This window comes from Erigeron canadensis, chromosome 9 (assembly GCF_010389155.1).
Source record: "Erigeron canadensis isolate Cc75 chromosome 9, C_canadensis_v1, whole genome shotgun sequence".
Taxonomy (NCBI): domain Eukaryota; kingdom Viridiplantae; phylum Streptophyta; class Magnoliopsida; order Asterales; family Asteraceae; genus Erigeron; species Erigeron canadensis.
Genome location: NC_057769.1, coordinates 35,583,420 through 35,600,920, shown reverse-complemented (window position 1 = coordinate 35,600,920; position 17,501 = coordinate 35,583,420). Strand labels below are relative to the sequence as shown.

Sequence of the window (17,501 nt, the reverse complement as noted above, 5' to 3'; positions counted from 1 at the left end):
TGTTTTGATAGAGAAAATATGTTGTCCGCAGAAGAGATGAATAAAGGTAAAATACCGAAAAGACATTACACTGCAAATATCATAAAGTTTCGAACTATAGAACATATGTTAAATATAGAAAATGAAATTGAAATTCTTAGCAGTTGTAAACATCGCAACATACTTTCTCTTCTAGGATTTTGTGATGAAGGTCCTAATATGATACTTGTTTTTGAGTCCTTCGGCGGCATAAAACTTGACCTACGTGTGAAAACACTTCCTGGTGCATGGGAAAAACGTTTGAATATATGCCTTGAGATTGCACATGGATTGAATTACATTCATAATGAGATGGAGGACCAAAAGATGCGAATACACAGTGCCATAAGTAGTTGCAACATCTTGTTAGACAACAGAGAGCGGGTAAAGATTACTGGATTTCAAAAACCATTGTTCCTGCCTCCGAATCAAATTGGCGACGGGCAAGCGGATTCCAAGAATACATATCCTTGCTTCGATCCTTATATGGATCCGGAATATGCTAAGACTGGCAAGCTGAAAAAAGAGTCAGATGTATATAGTTTCGGAGCAGTTATGTTTCAAATTTTGTGCGGAAAGTCTGCCGATGAGTTAACTAACAAAAAGGAGGGTCAAGGACATGAACTGGTGTCCCAGGTCGTACGACGATGGTTCGACACAGGAATAGAGAAAAAAATAGCTTCTGTACTTATGGCAAAAAATGGAGAAGACAAGTTTTCTCTAAATAAAGGACCCAACAAAGATTCATTGGAAGCATTTATTGAGATTGCATATCGGTGTTTAGCAGAAACACAAGACGAGCGTCCGACAATGAAAGTGGTCATCAAAGAACTTGAGAAATCATTATCATTTCAAGTAAGCCATTAATTAGTTTAAATCAATTATAAAACTTCCTCTACGCATAAAATAATTACCACTTTCTCAATGTGCACAGGAAAACAATAAGGATATCTTCCGAATGTCACTCGAGGAAATAAAATTGGCCACACATGATTTCAGTCCTCTCAACAACATTGGAGAAGGAGGTTTTGGAAGGGTATACAAAGGCAAAGTTGGAAATAAACATGTTTATGGGAATTATACCATTGTCGCCAAACGGTTAGATACAAGTCATGGTCAAGGGGAGCAACAATATTACAATGAGTTACAAATACTCTATGAGTATACGCATGAGAATGTCATTGGTCTTGTAGGCTACAACGACGAAACTAATGAAAAAATCATTGTTTATGAACATGCATGTAAGGGAAGCCTTGATAAATATTTGAATGATGCTAGTCTTACATGGAGGAATCGCCTTATGATATGCATTGATTTTGCAACCGGGTTGGATTTCCTTCATGGAGGCATTCGTGGAAAAGAGGTTGTGATACATAGGGACATCAAACCTGCTAACATTTTATTGTTTGAAGATTGGAAGGCAAAAATTGGTGATTTTGGGCTTTCTATCATAAGTACGGTAAATAAGGAAGCAGACTATGTCATCGATCATGCTTGCGGCACACGAGGCTACTGCGACCCGTTGTACAAAAAATCAGGTTTCTTAACCATAGAATCCGACATTTATTCGTTTGGTGTTGTTTTATTTGAGATCTTGTGTGGGAGATCTACATTTGAAATCCACAAATATGAGGGTCGATATCTGCCCGATTTCGTTAAGCACAAATTTGAAGAAGGAAAACAAAACGAGGTTGTATTTGAAGCTCTAAAGAAAGAAATCATGCAAAAGTCATTAACAACATTTCAAAACATTGCCATCCAATGCTTAGATGGCAATAGAGAAAAAAGACCAAGAGCGAAACAAATTTTAGCAGAACTTAAGAAGGCGTTAGAATTTCAAGTAAGTTAGCTTCCTTTAAATGCTTTGTTCAGTAATTGTTAATTTGTTATTACAAATAATAAATCAGAACATTTAAGGGCATGAGGTCCTTTACTACTATTTAGGTAGAACTTGGAAGCAACATCTCTACATAGTAGAGATAAGGTTGTTTACACCTTAACCTCCCCCATATACCGTCGGGGTATTGGGCCCAAATTTTGCGGAAGGTGGTGGACAGTTCATTTTCCTTTTTATTTAACCAAACAAAAAAATTACTTAGGAGCTAAAAAAATATTAGACTAACAGGTTTTTATAGAAAATTATATTGGAAATATCAAACCTAGTTTTATGATAACATATACTTTATTAAAATATTAAAAAAATTGTATGTGAGGGGTTCCACATCTAAGCTTAGATGCCGGACAACCTTATATTCACTTTTCTCATATATATATATATATGGGAAAAGTGAGTATGGGGTTGTTCCCCATCTAAGCTTAGATGGGGAACCCCTCACATACAAATATTTTTTTATTTGTTTGAATTTAAAACAAATACATGGCCCCCATGATTTTCATGATTATAAAAATCAAATGTGAAGAGTTTCTCATCTAAACTTAGATGGGGGACAACCCCATACTCACTTACCCCTATGTATATATATATAGGGTAAAGACCCTGAAAGAAAGTGTCTTAATGAGAGAAGGGAGAGAAGGTCTTATAGGCCAATTAGAACGCGACATGTATCAAAATGAAAAAAATGCGCGATGGCATTTTGGTAAATAAATCAGACTTTTTTGAAGTTTGGTCAGCCTGGGTTCTGGGTCAGCTTCAGCTTGGTTTGGTCAGCTTGGGTTTTGGGTTAGCTTGGTTGGTCAGCTTGGTCTGTGTGAGCTTGGGTTGAAGACCTCTCACCAATATTTCTATTATTATGATCAGTGCATTGTTTGGTTAATTTATCATTCACTAGGTTTTTTTACATTCAATCCAGTCCCTAACCTTATCGAGTTGAATTTAGTTTTGTTCAACTCCTCAGATCCAATGATCTTGGGTTAAAGACCTCTCACCAACAAGCTTGACAAGTTTACTTTTCATTACGCCTAATGGTATGAATTTATTAAACTATCAATTATGTTTGCATGTTTTAGAATTGTTAATGAAGATAACAGACAAAATTGAAACCCACAAAAAGCATAGGTAGATTGAGAAACTGTAAAGTTCACCTACATGCATGGATATTTATACACAGCTTCAGTAAAAAAAATTTTTTTAACAAAAACCTGCTTATCAGCCAACTCCCCACCAGCCACTGTCTCCCTTTTTTTGGCATCTTCTTTTAATAGAATGGTTTCACTACATCAGCCCGTCATTCATTGTGGGTGCCTTCTTCGCCTTAACCTCCTACCAATTGTGTCACTGCCATCTGAAAGCTGAGCACAAACACTTTAAGCTTTACTACCACCTCCACCACTGCTATATCCATCTTCAGAAGTAACCATTGTCTTCAAAATCTCTGACTGCAGTGCAGGGTGGTTAGCTTTGAGATACTCATTAACAGCTGCAATTAACAAGTCTTAGCGAACCAGTTTTTTGTACTCATTTAATTGTAATTGTATGTTAAAATAAAACCAACCCAAATCGATTTGTTCACAAGTAAACTGACTCAACGGATAATAACAACCAAATGTATAAGGACACACATACCTGCAAGATTTTCAGAAGCGAATTTAAGGCATATGGTTTTCAATTCCACAGCATGATTACCATCTGCCAGTGATAGAATTCGGCCAAAAGAGCCTACAGATATATCCTTGCACAGATGAGACTCACATATCCGTCTGAGTCTGCACAGATCATACTGATCAGCAGCAACTAACTAGTAGCTGTGTAAATTCAAAACTGACTTTCTGTTTCTATAACCATCTAAAACTAATTAGTAGCTGTGTAACGGCACCATACCTGATCTTCAATAGAAATATAGTTCTTCAAGAGTACCATCCCAGACCTCAACAAATCAATACTTTTCCCGCGGTTCTTTTTAGTTTCGTTTTTCTTTGTTAATGACGTGTAATGGTTTTTTTAGCTTTATGCCAGAATGAACCTTCTTGTGACAAATATCAAATGGTTTTATAGACGAAATATGATCTTCACCGTCATTTGTTGGAGATTTGTCACAAACTTGCTCCACCATATTAAAAATATAATCTATTGGTGCATTTCCGGGTGACAACATCATTATAGAAGTTTGTCTTGAGTCTATTGAATATGTACTTGTAATAAATGTTAAGTTTTCGCGTATAATAAAGTCAACCTTGACTGTTGACCAAGTCAAGCTCGACCTTTGACCAGGTCGAGCTCGACCTTTGACCAGGTCGAGGTCAAGGTCAAGTCAAGGCTTTGGCCCGGTCCATGTTTAAGCCTATATATATAGATGTAAGGTTTAGGTTTCAAAAAAAAGAGAGAAGGAGAGAGTTTGAGTTGCAACTCATGAATCTTCTAGCTTTTGTTTTCATTCATATTCTTGCACTTCGGGACTTGGTATTTACTTGTAATTGCATTTACTGAAGTAATATACGGTTCCAGTTTATTCATATTCGTGTTCGTATTGATATATTGTTGTTGATTGCTTTTGTATAAGATTTTTCGCACTTATACATTAGATACTTAATCTTGTTAGATCCGGTGGCTGAGGGACTTACATAATCACTATTATCGACTGTGTGAAATTTATATGTATAATGACCCAAATTTGTTGCACCTACTCAAACTATCGGCCCTTAAAAAATCATAGTCAATTTCACTATACCCAAACATTAGAAACTGATTATCTTCCATTTGAGTATGCGATATCAGAGAATAACTTTTATAAAGCAATGCCAAACACTCCTACAAAATACCATAAACCTACCCACATAAACTCGCTCAAGGTAATAACGGAGAAGTAGGTAAAGTAAAAAAAAAATGTAAAATAAGTTGCCTACGAAGAACTTGATCAGTTCGGCATACAAATCTAACCTGATGAAGACCAAGCTTGCCACCTTTTGAACAAAAATTGACGAGCAGAGATCTAGTAACATGGAAGGAATGATTTCTCTAGCATAGGCTGCAGGATTTACGTTCTTCATATCAACAATCGAATCTTGTATTGCTTTTCCACCAAATCATGAAATGTATCAGGAATCCCAGGAGGTTTAGCATTATCAAATGGTCTCTTATCGCCGTACAGTCACTCTCAGGATCCCAATTCTTGCCAAGACACGTCATCTTCAAATGTAATTCTGTTCCTCCCTGGTAACCAGGTTGATAAAAACCTCCAGCTCCAACACCAAGATCCCTACAAGTTTTTACAATACTGATCTGGAAATAAAACCACAAAACAACATTAATCAAAACTGACTTTCTGTTTCTATAAACCATCTAAAACTAATTAGTAGCTGTGTAACGGCACCATACCTGATCTTCAATAGAAATATAGTTCTTCAAGAGTACCATCCCAGACCTCAACAAATCAATATTTTTCCCGCGGTTCTTTTTAGTTTCGTTTTTCTTTGTTAATGACAAGTAATGGTTTTTTTAGCTTTATGCCAGAATGAACCTTCTTGTGACAAATATCAAATGGTTTTATAGACGAAATATGATCTTCACCGTCATTTGTTGGAGATTTGTCACAAACTTGCTCCACCACTATTATCGACTAATGATTTCAGTGTCATTTTCGACGAGAAATTCTTCAAGTAGGGATGAACTGCAGAAGCACTATCCAATGGTCCATGTATTACAATCTTAAAGAGGGTATATATTCATCACACTAGATATAGATATAGATAGAATTATCAAGTATAGATATAGACAGTAGCGACAACAATATTTCGTTACATACTTTAATGTAATTAGCCCTTAGTTTTATGCCGTTAACCCACTGTTTTCTTAGAATAACTTTTTCCGCCAACAATGAATCAGCATTTATCATAAACTAGCCTAGTACCCGCGCGTTGCAGCGGCGCCTGTTTACTACATGCGATGTGCCGTAAGGATGTTATTTTGCAAGCTGGTACTTGAACTTTGAGACGCAACAATGCGTGAAGTTATGCCCTATATCAGCTGTACTTGTTTACCAACTTCAATATTTAGACGTGCATTCAATTCATAAAAGGATGGAGCATTTAACCAACCAGGCAACAACATTACATACATGTATCTTAAAAGAAACACAAGTGAATTATTGGAGATTTTATTCGGTAAACACATCAAGAAATTATGAAACAAATCATATAATGGAGTGCATCCTACTTCCAACCAATAGTGGTTACATAAGAATGGTTATCACGTTCATATAAGGTCTTGTATCCTCCATCTTGACCATCAGAGTAGCATGCGCCCGCAATTACATAACAACCATTCCTTCACAGTCCCATAACTGATGAAAAGAAACAATTATACTACATGAGTTCCCCAATAATTATATACTAAAAGGGAACAAACACGTTCACACCTCAAGACCTTATCCTGCACATAGAACCCGAGCATCGCCATAACCTCACAGGTGGGTTGTTTTTTGTCTATCCACAAACACATCCTCCATGCTAAAAGGTTTTTTTTCCAATATTTCTCTTCAACCATATAAACTTACCCGCCACAACGAAAAGCTTGCAGTTGCAGCAACTGCTCAGGGCCAAGGACGGTGTGCTTCAATACTGATGTCGCACACATTCTATCTTCAGGCTTCTTCAATACTTTAATCAAGCCTGCGAATATTTTGAATTCCAACCAAAAACAATATCCTATGTTATTCATATAAACAAATCCCCATCATCAATAAACAAATATCAATATAATGTCGAGAATATTAGTACAAAAGCATCATCAATAAACTAATGTCATGATTTCGAAAGAGAGAAAACCTACAAAAAAAAGAGATCAATAAGCTAATATCATGATAAATAGTTTTTAAAAATAAAAGTTAGATAAAAAGGGAATAACAAAAATCCCAATCATGAGTCATAGCCTCACAAGGTTAACATACGATCTATTTCAATCAACTAATCCCCTAAATAAATTCTAGTTCATGCTTTATTTGGGATAAAAAAAAAAGTACCTTTAATAATCTATATCATCTTTAACTATAATCCACCATGATAATCAAGATCTACCACCTGAAACATATAAATAGAACAACTTAAGAGGTTGCAAGACTTTCAATTACATTTTGACCTGTTTACCTTTTAGCTAAATTCTCTGATTTTATCCAAATGCGTTCACAAATGGGACAAAAATGCACTACTGACTGCAAAGACAGACTTTATATGATGGACCAGCTCACATTAAATAATAATTTGAATTGTCAACTACAAAGATGATTAAAAACCCCAACACATTTTCTAATGGGGTATATCAAATTATATATTTTGTAATTAATTCTTACAAATTTATCAACTACTTCAGATTTTATCGATTATCGGAGTATATATTTTGTATTATTTCTTAGAAATCTGTTAAGATACAAACAAAATATAACCTATTACAGTCTTGGTGCATTACCCAACAACGCCGACCCATCCATTTTGATATCTCTAAAATTGATTGTAGCAGTCCACCAACCCTTTCGTATACAAACATTAAGCTATAAGCAAAAAAACTTTTTACTTGAATGACGTTAGATAGACCAGAAATGGGCATAAAACTAAGGAACCTGTACAATTTGAAATGGCCCTATTCTTGAGTAAAATCCTAAATCTTGTCATTTTGTTATTACATAGTATGTAGTATGATATTCGAACCTGCATTGGCAACGGGGCTTGATCATCTGAAATGGCAGAGTTCGTAGTGGAGATAGCATAAGCAAATGCAACATGTCCAATAAAAAAAATCATATAAATTTTTTGATGATTCTGGTGTTTTCCACACAATAACTATGTAAGAAATTGCATTATTTTTTACATTGTCATTGATTCAAGCTTTTTGATGTCAAACATATAGGACCAATTTCCTTTTACAATATTGTAATGAATTTGGGTGTCTCACCTTTTATAAAATTGTCAAACGTTCGCGCTACACCCTTTCATCGAGACTAAAAAAATTGACTTTCACAAGTTCAGGTTTCATAAAATGAAAAATCTACTTGATGTTAACTGAAGAATAAAAAATCAATGTCTTGCGACTTGTGCGAAGTAAGGGTCTTTCTTTACTGATCCATTATCTCCATTGAGCGACACTTCCTCCACAAACATCCTCAAAGTGTTTCAAAAAAATACTTACGATTTAAACCCATTCTCATCATCTACTTTGACCCATGCAATCTCGACACCCCATTCAATGAACTTCAAACTGTTACCTGTTACATGCACCACCTCTACCACCCTTCTAACTTTCTCGCGGCCAAGACACCAGCTTGAAAATCTATCCTTGAACTACAATAACATTGTCAAGTAAAAAATGGTAGCCAAGGTCCGAATCAACCTGTCAGATCAAATAATTAGAAAAGTAACATGAAAAATAAGATATGCGGACCACGTAATCAAGATGACAATGGAGAAACACTGATGCTAGTTATGCAGGAGATATGAGGGAACTTACTGATGGTGTTCAAAGGCCATATCTTCTGGATGGGTATGTTGTTCCTCTGGCTACTCATGTAATTCACGGTCATCTGAAAATATGGTAATAATAAACATGAGCATGACCCATAAATTATTATTGAGCAACATTGGTCATGATTTTTACCTCTTCTCCCTTTTTTAACCCGTTGCCCAGCGTTTGTCATCACTCCAAACATGCGATCCCTGAATCACCAATGAAAGAAACAATTTGGTTGGCGAGAATGGTTCATCATATTCGGAAAAAAAAGTGCCACATTTAGTCCATAAGACATGGAAATATAAATGGCCAAAAGCTATTATGTATCTAATATTTACATTCTTAACTAATGATAAACTAATACGGAAACATAAATGGAAAAAACTACCTGCATAAGGTACAAACATATTTGCATTTTAAAGTACTGAACCAATCCTAATTCTGAAGTTGGCAATGTACCCAATTCGTTTCCCAAAATTCCCCAATTCGTTCTTTCTTTTTTCTCATGGTTGAAGCAAGAATTTCATGAAGCTCTTTCAGGTCATCCTACAGCATGTCAAAAGAATGATTTTAACATGTCAATACTAAGTAGAGGTGGCAAGATGCATTTTCATATGATTAGAAATCAGATTCAGATTGGATGGATGGAAATACTAAGTAGAGATGGCAAAGATAGATAATCGTTATACAAAATCATTAACAAAATAAAAGATTTGACTAATCATAATCTGAATATATCATTTCATATCTATATTTGGTAAAATACATATGAATTGGAAAACCAAAATACATATGAATTGGTAAAATAAATATAAAATTAAGATAGTAGTAATAAAAATAATCAGAAATTAATAATGATAGTAGAAAGAAAGACCTTTGTTGATTGTGATGAATCCGGTGGCGATGAATCCGGCGAGAGAGAGGGGTGGTGACTTAGTTGTTGATGGTGATGAATTGACAATCAATCCATTAAATAAAAAACCAAACTCTATCAAAAATCTGTAAAAACAAAATCAACCCATTATCTATAAACCCTTGTGAATCCGGTGATGGTCGAGTAAGAAAAAAACAAAATCAACCTTCGGTTCCGGCGGAAATATTCCGGCGACAGTGATGATGAAGATTAATTATGCGGCAATTGTCGGGGGAGATGGATCTGGCGAGAGAGTAGGGGTTGGGGGAGATGAACTAATTTAGATCGGCCACTCCTTTTTGATTTGGGTTTGCTTGTTTGTTTTTTGTGGGTTAAAATGTTTGATAAGGGTATTTTCAGTAGATAGCTGAGTAAAGTAAAATATAATAAAAAGAATGAGGGTATTATAAGAATAGAAAATGTTGCTTAAAATTTTAAACCCAATACCTTTTATAAGGGTTTATAGATATACTTGACTATAAAATATTCATCATCAACAACAAAATACTATCTTTAGCACATTTATCATAAATATACTTGACTACAAAATATTCATCATCAACAACAAAATACTATCTTTAGCACAATAAACTATTACCAATCATTTTATAGTATCAATTATTACTCCGTATTTTATTCTTTTATACTACCCTAACGAATTCCTGATAAAAATTTTTTTATCTTTTCTTAAGAAGTATAGAATTAAATGAAAACATAATATAATAAATAAAAATAAATACCTTTGGTCTGGGTTTCCAATCAGCATTTATTTGTTTAAATTTAGCAGCAGATGATGGTGATGGTGATGACCAGTTTGACAGATGATTATTATTATTACTATTTCCATACATTTTATTTATTTTTGTTTGTAGAAGTTGCTGCAAAACAATCACAATATATATAAAAGTAATAATTTAATTTATACTGATAATAATTAGTGTATAACTGAAGATACATTGAATCAAAACTTGATACCACACCAATGACAGTAAAGAACTCAAACTTTTAACCCAAGATAAATTGTCAATCCAATTATTAACACAAATTTTAGCCCAAAAAAATCAAACACTTTAAACCAAAATGAAATTTAAGCCCAACAACAAAGAAAAACCTTTTGCCCAAAAGTAATTTTCTTACAAGTCCAAAAGATGAATTAAAAAACCCAACAAAATTTAAGTTCCTCGTGTAAGTTGAATGAAACAACTTGCAATTAATAAAAATTATCGTGACTAAAAACTAAACAAACAAAGCCTCCATCACGTGAAAACATATGACAACTCAAATTGATGCCATTAGATACTGCCACACCTTGTGTTTTTTTATTTTATTTTTTATAAACAACATAATTTTTCAAAGACAGAGAACTTGGCACTTTATTGAATCACACACTTTGACTCACATTGACAGCTTGTGTACGACTCACAAACACCACAAAACAATCTGTTTTACAAGAGTAAAATAATTGTTTCTCTCTCTTTCTTAAAAGTTTTATTTCTTTTCTCCCTTTCTTCTTCACACTAAAAAATGCTCTTACTGATATCTTCTCTTACAAAAGAAACAAAATTCTTGAACACACAAATACTCAAGCACCACTAATTTTATTTCTAACAGATCCATAAAGTTAATTGGATTAATGGACCGATTTATTGGATAGGTTAATGTAGGGACGGGTACCAGAACAAAAATTTCAAAGGACAAAATTAAAATGTTCAAGAAAAATAAATCTAAAATGGGCCATCTATAAAATAATTTTAAAAATATAGGAAAATTTTAAAAATACATAACAAAATTTAAATTTTGAGAGGGGCCAATCTCCCCTTAGTACTGCCACTGGGTTAATGAATTAATGGATACATATTTTGATCTATTAAGTTACATAAATGAATATGGATGGATTGGATATGGAGACCAATATATAATTTTGCTGGTGATCAATAATTATTTGCAAAGGTAGCAAATTGAAACTTATGTGCTCTGGCAAGCTGATAAATATACTGTCCGGAAGTTAGATTGAAGTATTGAACGTATTGGCGGGGAGACAATGGGTTGTGGACGAAGATTTATATATATGTTTTTCTGAGTGTGCATGTAATTCTAGTTAGTCTTGTTGGGTATTAATTGTGATGACATAAAAGGAGAATAAATTCCTATATATCAATAAATCCTATGTAATACACTTGTCGTGGGTTAACATATACATGTTTAATTTTTATAATGTTTTAATTTGACAAACATATATAAAAAATGTTAAAAATGATAATGTGTCATTTTTATAATCCAATATTTTTAAGTTAATCTATATAGCATATATATACATATATGACATGAGTATGGTATCCGCGTAATGCGCGACGGTGGTTGGCAATGCGGTCTAGTAGTGTCGTTGATGATATCATTAGTAGTAATGACGATGTCAAATGATATAGGTTGATATAATTGTAACAGTGAAAATTTTAAAAAAATAAGAGCTTTTTGTCATTTTTTATATTTGTTATTATTTATATTTAATCAAGATATTATAAATTTTTATTTTTTTTAATAGTCATTTGATATAATTTCAATTCAGATTGCTTTGTTGAATTCGTTATATTCTGTCAACCATATATATGACAAGGTTTAAAACATTTCAATTCTACTTTCTTCAAATTTTAATTCTTTTTGATAAATTTTAGTTTTTAAAAAAAAACATTTGATGAACTAAACAAAGAACCGACATTGACAATGATAGATATTACTTGTATGATAATACAATAATGAATAATACGAGTATATAATTAAGTTGATACTTGATAATATAATACTCCGTACGTAGTACGAGTAATACTTATGTAGCTAATAGCTATTTAAAATTGCAAACTAGGACGCCTCGAGATCTGGATTCGTTTGCTCCAAATATTAAAATGATTTTTGTTAGGTACCAGTTATTATTAATCGTAACATTAATTTATGTTGATTTTTTTATTATTTGTTTTACTTCATATACTGCAAGACAATTATCATGATGTTTTTGCCCCTAAAAACTATCTCTTTTTAATTTCAAAAAACAATATACCCATTAAATTTCACCCTCGGTTTCCTTTTTCTCCAAATCCAAGCTAACTAGTTAAGCCAGTTATAATAAAAACATCGAAATCATCCTTGCACAGTTGCACTCTACGACGATTATAACAATCTACTCAACTACCAATTCCAACACTTTTACCTTTCATTTTGTATTCATTTATATATAATATTCAATAAAAAAATAAAAAAATCAAGTCGTTAATTAATAAACAAATTAGTATTAATAACTTGGATAAGCTCTACCATAGTTATATGGAGTGGAAATTTTGAACTACAATATTTGATCACGGTGAGAAAAAAAAAGAAACAAGAGGATTGTGTAAATTATAATGAAATTGAAAGATATAAAAAGCTTGAAATTAATTATATTAAATCAAAATCATGATGAAAGTGAATGAATGTGTGTGATTGATGTTGTAAGTAGTTGCGTTTGTGCAAGAAATGAGTTCTGAATGACGGTATAGATAACGGTGATGAAATTAAGTCGATGAAGTTGTTCATCAAAAAGAATAGAACTTTAGCGGCACAATTGTCTTAATAGTACTCGTATCTTTGTAGTATATATGAAGTAAAATAGTTTTTTGAAATTTATTAATAAAGAGTAATCACTTCCCTTAATTAATTCCATCTGTTTAATGATCATAAATAAATTAAAGAATATTGTAACATCGGGTATGTTTTGCAAAAGTATTTATAGCTAGTAATTGTTGCTTGTAACTTTTAGTTAGAGCTATAAGCTGTTGCTTTTAAGTAAAGCTGTTAGCTAGAGCTTTTACTTGTTAGAACTTTTTGGTATGTTAGTTGTAGCTGCAACTTTAAGAGGTATTTGTGTACTTTTAATGACTTAAAGCTTCATTGAAAAGTTAAATCTCCTGAAACGCTACTTTAAGAAACGTTTCATTTTGAAGTTTTTTCTTACAAAAAAAAAAGAAGCTAAATCTAGCTAGTTGCATCCAAACAAAGTTTTTAACACAATAGAAGCTTTTTGTTAAAATTTAATAGCTAAAGTTTTCTAAAAGCTCTTGAAAAGCTTTTGCCAAACATATCCTATAAATGAAAAAGAAAATAACGAACTAATTATTAACGTGAAAGGGGATGGAAGTTTTTGCTCGTTATAACATTTCAGTATTTCCCTCACATTCATTTTGTGACTTGAGCCATTTGTCCCGCTTCTTAAATATTTCAATTCGCCTGTGAATTTAATTACTCGATCGATCGGGGAAATAATAATAACAATATATAGAAATTAATATGGCCTCTAACTCAATCAACGAGTTCGCTCATTTGCAAATCCCACTAGAAGAAATAGTGACGGCCACCCATAACTTTGCCGATGAGAATATCATCGGTAAAGGTGGATTCGGGAACGTTTACAAAGGTAAACTTATGCAGTCCGGCAAGATGATAGATATCTCTTGCCGGAGGTTAGATCGAAGGCATGGGCAGGGAGACGTTGAGTTCTGGAAAGAGATTTCCGTGCTTTCTGGTCTCGAGCATGAAAACATAGTGTCTCTTGTTGGGTTTTGTGACGAGAATAACGAGAAGATCATCATAACCGAGTATTATCCCAAGGGAAGTCTCTCCATGCACCTAACCGACACTACCAACCTCACATGGAAGAAAAGACTGAGGATATCTCGTGGTATTTTTTATGCAATAGAATACCTCCACGAGAAAATCGGGGGGGATTATTATATCATACATCGTAACATCAACGCCTTCACCATTTTATTAGATGATGATTGGAGTCCCAAGTTATCCGGGTTTGAATTTTCGATCAAACATCTAAAACATCAAAAGGACCATGTTTTTCGCTGTGAAGCTATCGGGACAAAAGGTTATATGGACCCGGAAGTGGTGAAGACGGGAGGTTTTACACACAAGTCGGATATCTACTCATTTGGCATCGTTTTATTTGAAATCATGTGCGGCAGAAAAGCATTTGATCCAAAAGCTGATGATGACGATATGTTTCTAGCACCATTGGCCAAACTTCATTATGAAAATGATACACTGAAAGATATGATCGTCAATCCTGATTTACGGGATCAAATGGGCGGATTTTCATTCTTTTTACAGCTATCACGAGCAGCGTATTATTGCATACAAGAGAAGCGATCACAACGTTCAGATGTGAAGTCAGTTAGGCGCATTGTTGATTCAGCAATGTGTAGTTATAAAATATATATGTATGGGGAATCTGAATCAGGAGTAGAACAGGTAATTAACACGATCGATCCATCTTTCATCTTCTTTTGTTTTTCTATTTCTTGTTTCTTATAACATTTTGATCTTTTTTACGTTTACCTTCCACCTTATATTACTCGAAAATTAAAATAGTACAAATAATCTACTCGCATCTACCAATAAACTAAAACATGATTGATTTATTCTTAAAACGACATGTGGCGTAATCTTAATCGACATATGTCCTTTTAATTTATTCATTTTATTAAATTAGTTTTTTTTAACTATATATATATATATATTCAATTTCTTTATTAGACTTAGAATTAAACTCTAACTCTTGACTTATTAATAAACTGTTTACATTTCTTTCTCAATTCTTCAATTGCTATTACTTATAGTAAGTTTATTTCATACTCAAAAATCATGTATATATGATACATATTCGAATTCCTTTATGATACAAGCTATATATGTACCGTACATCGTACGGGTATTAGGACTAGTAAAAATAACAAAAACTCAAAACAATTTCAGTATTTCTTCAATTTAACTTAATTAATGCAGGATTATGACGATCCTTATTATAAAGATATACTTGATGATTATTATGGTGATGACGACGGTGATAATGATTATGATAAAAAACTTGATGATGACGGTGAAAAAAGATTTGATGATGATGATGACAACGACGACAACGATGACGAGTCCCATGACTCCTTAGACAAACCATTAAAGGAGGAGTTAGGAGGAGACGCGGTTGGACATGAGTCACCCAAACCCTTGAAGGTACTGCATTTGACTTGTTTTATTATTTACTAGACTAAACTCATACGTTGCATAGTAAGACAATTAGTTATAATTCACATTATATAATCATATAAAAAAAATGTATCCATCAAATTTGAAAGGTGACATAACAATATATTATTGTATATCATCCATGATGATGGATACATATATATAGTTACGTATTAAAATAGTAATCATTTTATATAAAATGTAGTTATTAATAGATAAACATAAACATAACTAATTTAAATGCATAAAGCTTAAACAAATTAGTTCTTATTATTTTATTATCATTATTTTTTGATGTATCCAATAGCATATGTAAATGTAATGTTTTGTTAGACCACCATGTATTTAACAACTTAGAGGGATATGGTAAAACCAATGAATTATTATCGTGATCAAAATGTTGACTTTTTGACTAATTTGACTAAATCACTATTTGAATAATAATAAAAATAATAATAATAATAATAAATAATTTGAATAAACAACTAAAATTTAGGATAAATTGAACAACTAAACTAAAATCTCATGCGACAATCAACTAATAATGTTGACTAAGCTTAAAAATATCATCTATTAGTTATATCGAGAAATGTCAAATATGTTAAAACATGACTAATACAACATGTATTTATTAACTTATGCAAAGGAGAAGCTTTGATTTCCAGTTGTTTATGAGAAATGAAAAAAACATAAGATTGCCTTAATTCTAATGTGACTTTAAAAAAATAAAAATTATAAATGATAATCTATAATAAAAATATTATATTATTATAAAGTCAAATTAAACATCAATGTATATATATATATATATAATGATTTATTTATATAAATGTTTAATAAGATTGAAATTTTTGATTTATAAAATGAAGTATACAGATATATTCAAATATATTTAGATTTAAGTTTATATGAATGTCAAATCAAAATTTTTATTTATAAAATACAACTTTTACGATAACTCTAGATTTGTATTACGCATGATAATTTCATTAAAACTCTAGATTTGAATTATTTAATTTCATATAAATATGACTTGTTAGCCGACATGTTATTTTGTTAGGCGACTTAATTTTTAAAAGAATGCTTAAAAGTAGGAAATTAATGTAGATATGACACATTAGAAAAAATTCTACATGACATTATTTCATAATTGCCTACTAATCAAAAAATTATACTCTCTTAGTTATATAGAGAGACAAGATGCTTCTTAAAATTTCAAGATTTCAATTGTCATATATATACCTTTCAAAAGTATAATTAATTAATTGTAAATTTATATTATAGTATATATATTAAAAAGAAATGCATGTTTATGCGTGCAAATTAAAGTAACGGGCTATTTATAAGTTTTGGGTTGTTTTGACTGCCTCAAGACTAAACTGTCCATTGTTCTAAAAAAATTTTCCATACCACCATACATCATAGAAAAGTATATACGATAAGTTTGACATTTCCATTTTAAAAGCAATCTAAAAATTTGCAAAGAGTTTGTTTCACAAAACAAATTACCTCGAACTGTAATGACTTTGAATTAGTTAAAGACCGATTAGTTCTTTCATAAACTAATTAGCAATCTTATAGATTTCTCTCGAACTTCTATAATTATCTACCAACTAATTCACATAAGAAATCAAAACAATATATAAACTTAGACAAACATGAATCTTCGACTAAACGTAAAAACCGCATTCAACAATCAATTATTACAAAGTGACAACTTTATGACGTGCTCACGTCATCCATGTGGATGTAAAGACAATTAGCTACTTGTAACTACATTAACAAAAACTAAAACTGATGTGAAAAGTTTCATTGTTTAAGCGATATACAAAAAGTAAAAGAAAGAAGAATTCGAACAATGGATGTTTTAGACCGAATGAGAAATCAAAAAAATCCCAAGTGGGGCCTTCAATGCTGCTCTCCGAAAACAAAAGTTGAACTCTTCTGTCTCTTTTCTCAATTCCCTCTTTTCTTTACCTCATAACCAAGGGGTGGAGATCCCTTCAAGTTAGAAATAACTTAAGGGGTCAAGTTAGAGAAATTTTGAACCTTGATTTAAATCAAGGGTTAAGTTTAAAGGGCAATCTTTTAATCTTAACTCTTGATTAAATGACAATCTTATAA

At 32.2% G+C, this 17,501-nt stretch overlaps 2 protein-coding genes and 1 long non-coding RNA gene across 6 annotated transcripts; 2 read left to right on the top strand and 1 right to left on the bottom strand.

Moving 5' to 3' along the window:
• The first annotated feature begins 330 nt into the window (after window positions 1-330).
• LOC122583705 (probable receptor-like serine/threonine-protein kinase At4g34500) lies at window positions 331-1,867 on the top strand. The gene is made up of 2 exons (XM_043756082.1): window positions 331-873; window positions 953-1,867. The coding sequence occupies exons 1-2, from the start codon at window positions 331-333 to the stop codon at window positions 1,865-1,867; spliced, it is 1,458 nt and encodes a 485-aa protein (XP_043612017.1).
• Window positions 1,868-5,975: 4,108 nt separating this feature from the next.
• Window positions 5,976-9,578, bottom strand: LOC122581232. Of its 4 annotated transcripts, XR_006320990.1 has the most exons (10): window positions 9,490-9,578; window positions 9,285-9,409; window positions 8,799-8,956; window positions 8,558-8,616; window positions 8,411-8,483; window positions 7,859-8,293; window positions 7,615-7,640; window positions 6,933-6,990; window positions 6,330-6,582; window positions 5,976-6,254 (listed from the first exon to the last, which is right to left on the bottom strand). It is a non-coding gene; the product is annotated as an uncharacterized LOC122581232 (long non-coding RNA). The 4 variants fall into 4 exon arrangements; XR_006320991.1 differs by having other exon boundaries at window positions 5,976-6,582; XR_006320993.1 differs by having other exon boundaries at window positions 5,976-6,582; window positions 8,169-8,293.
• Window positions 9,579-13,637: 4,059 nt separating this feature from the next.
• Window positions 13,638-15,398, top strand: LOC122583704 (probable serine/threonine-protein kinase PBL7). Its single transcript, XM_043756081.1, has 2 exons — window positions 13,638-14,606; window positions 15,141-15,398. The coding sequence occupies exons 1-2, from the start codon at window positions 13,638-13,640 to the stop codon at window positions 15,396-15,398; spliced, it is 1,227 nt and encodes a 408-aa protein (XP_043612016.1).
• Window positions 15,399-17,501: the final 2,103 nt, after the last annotated feature.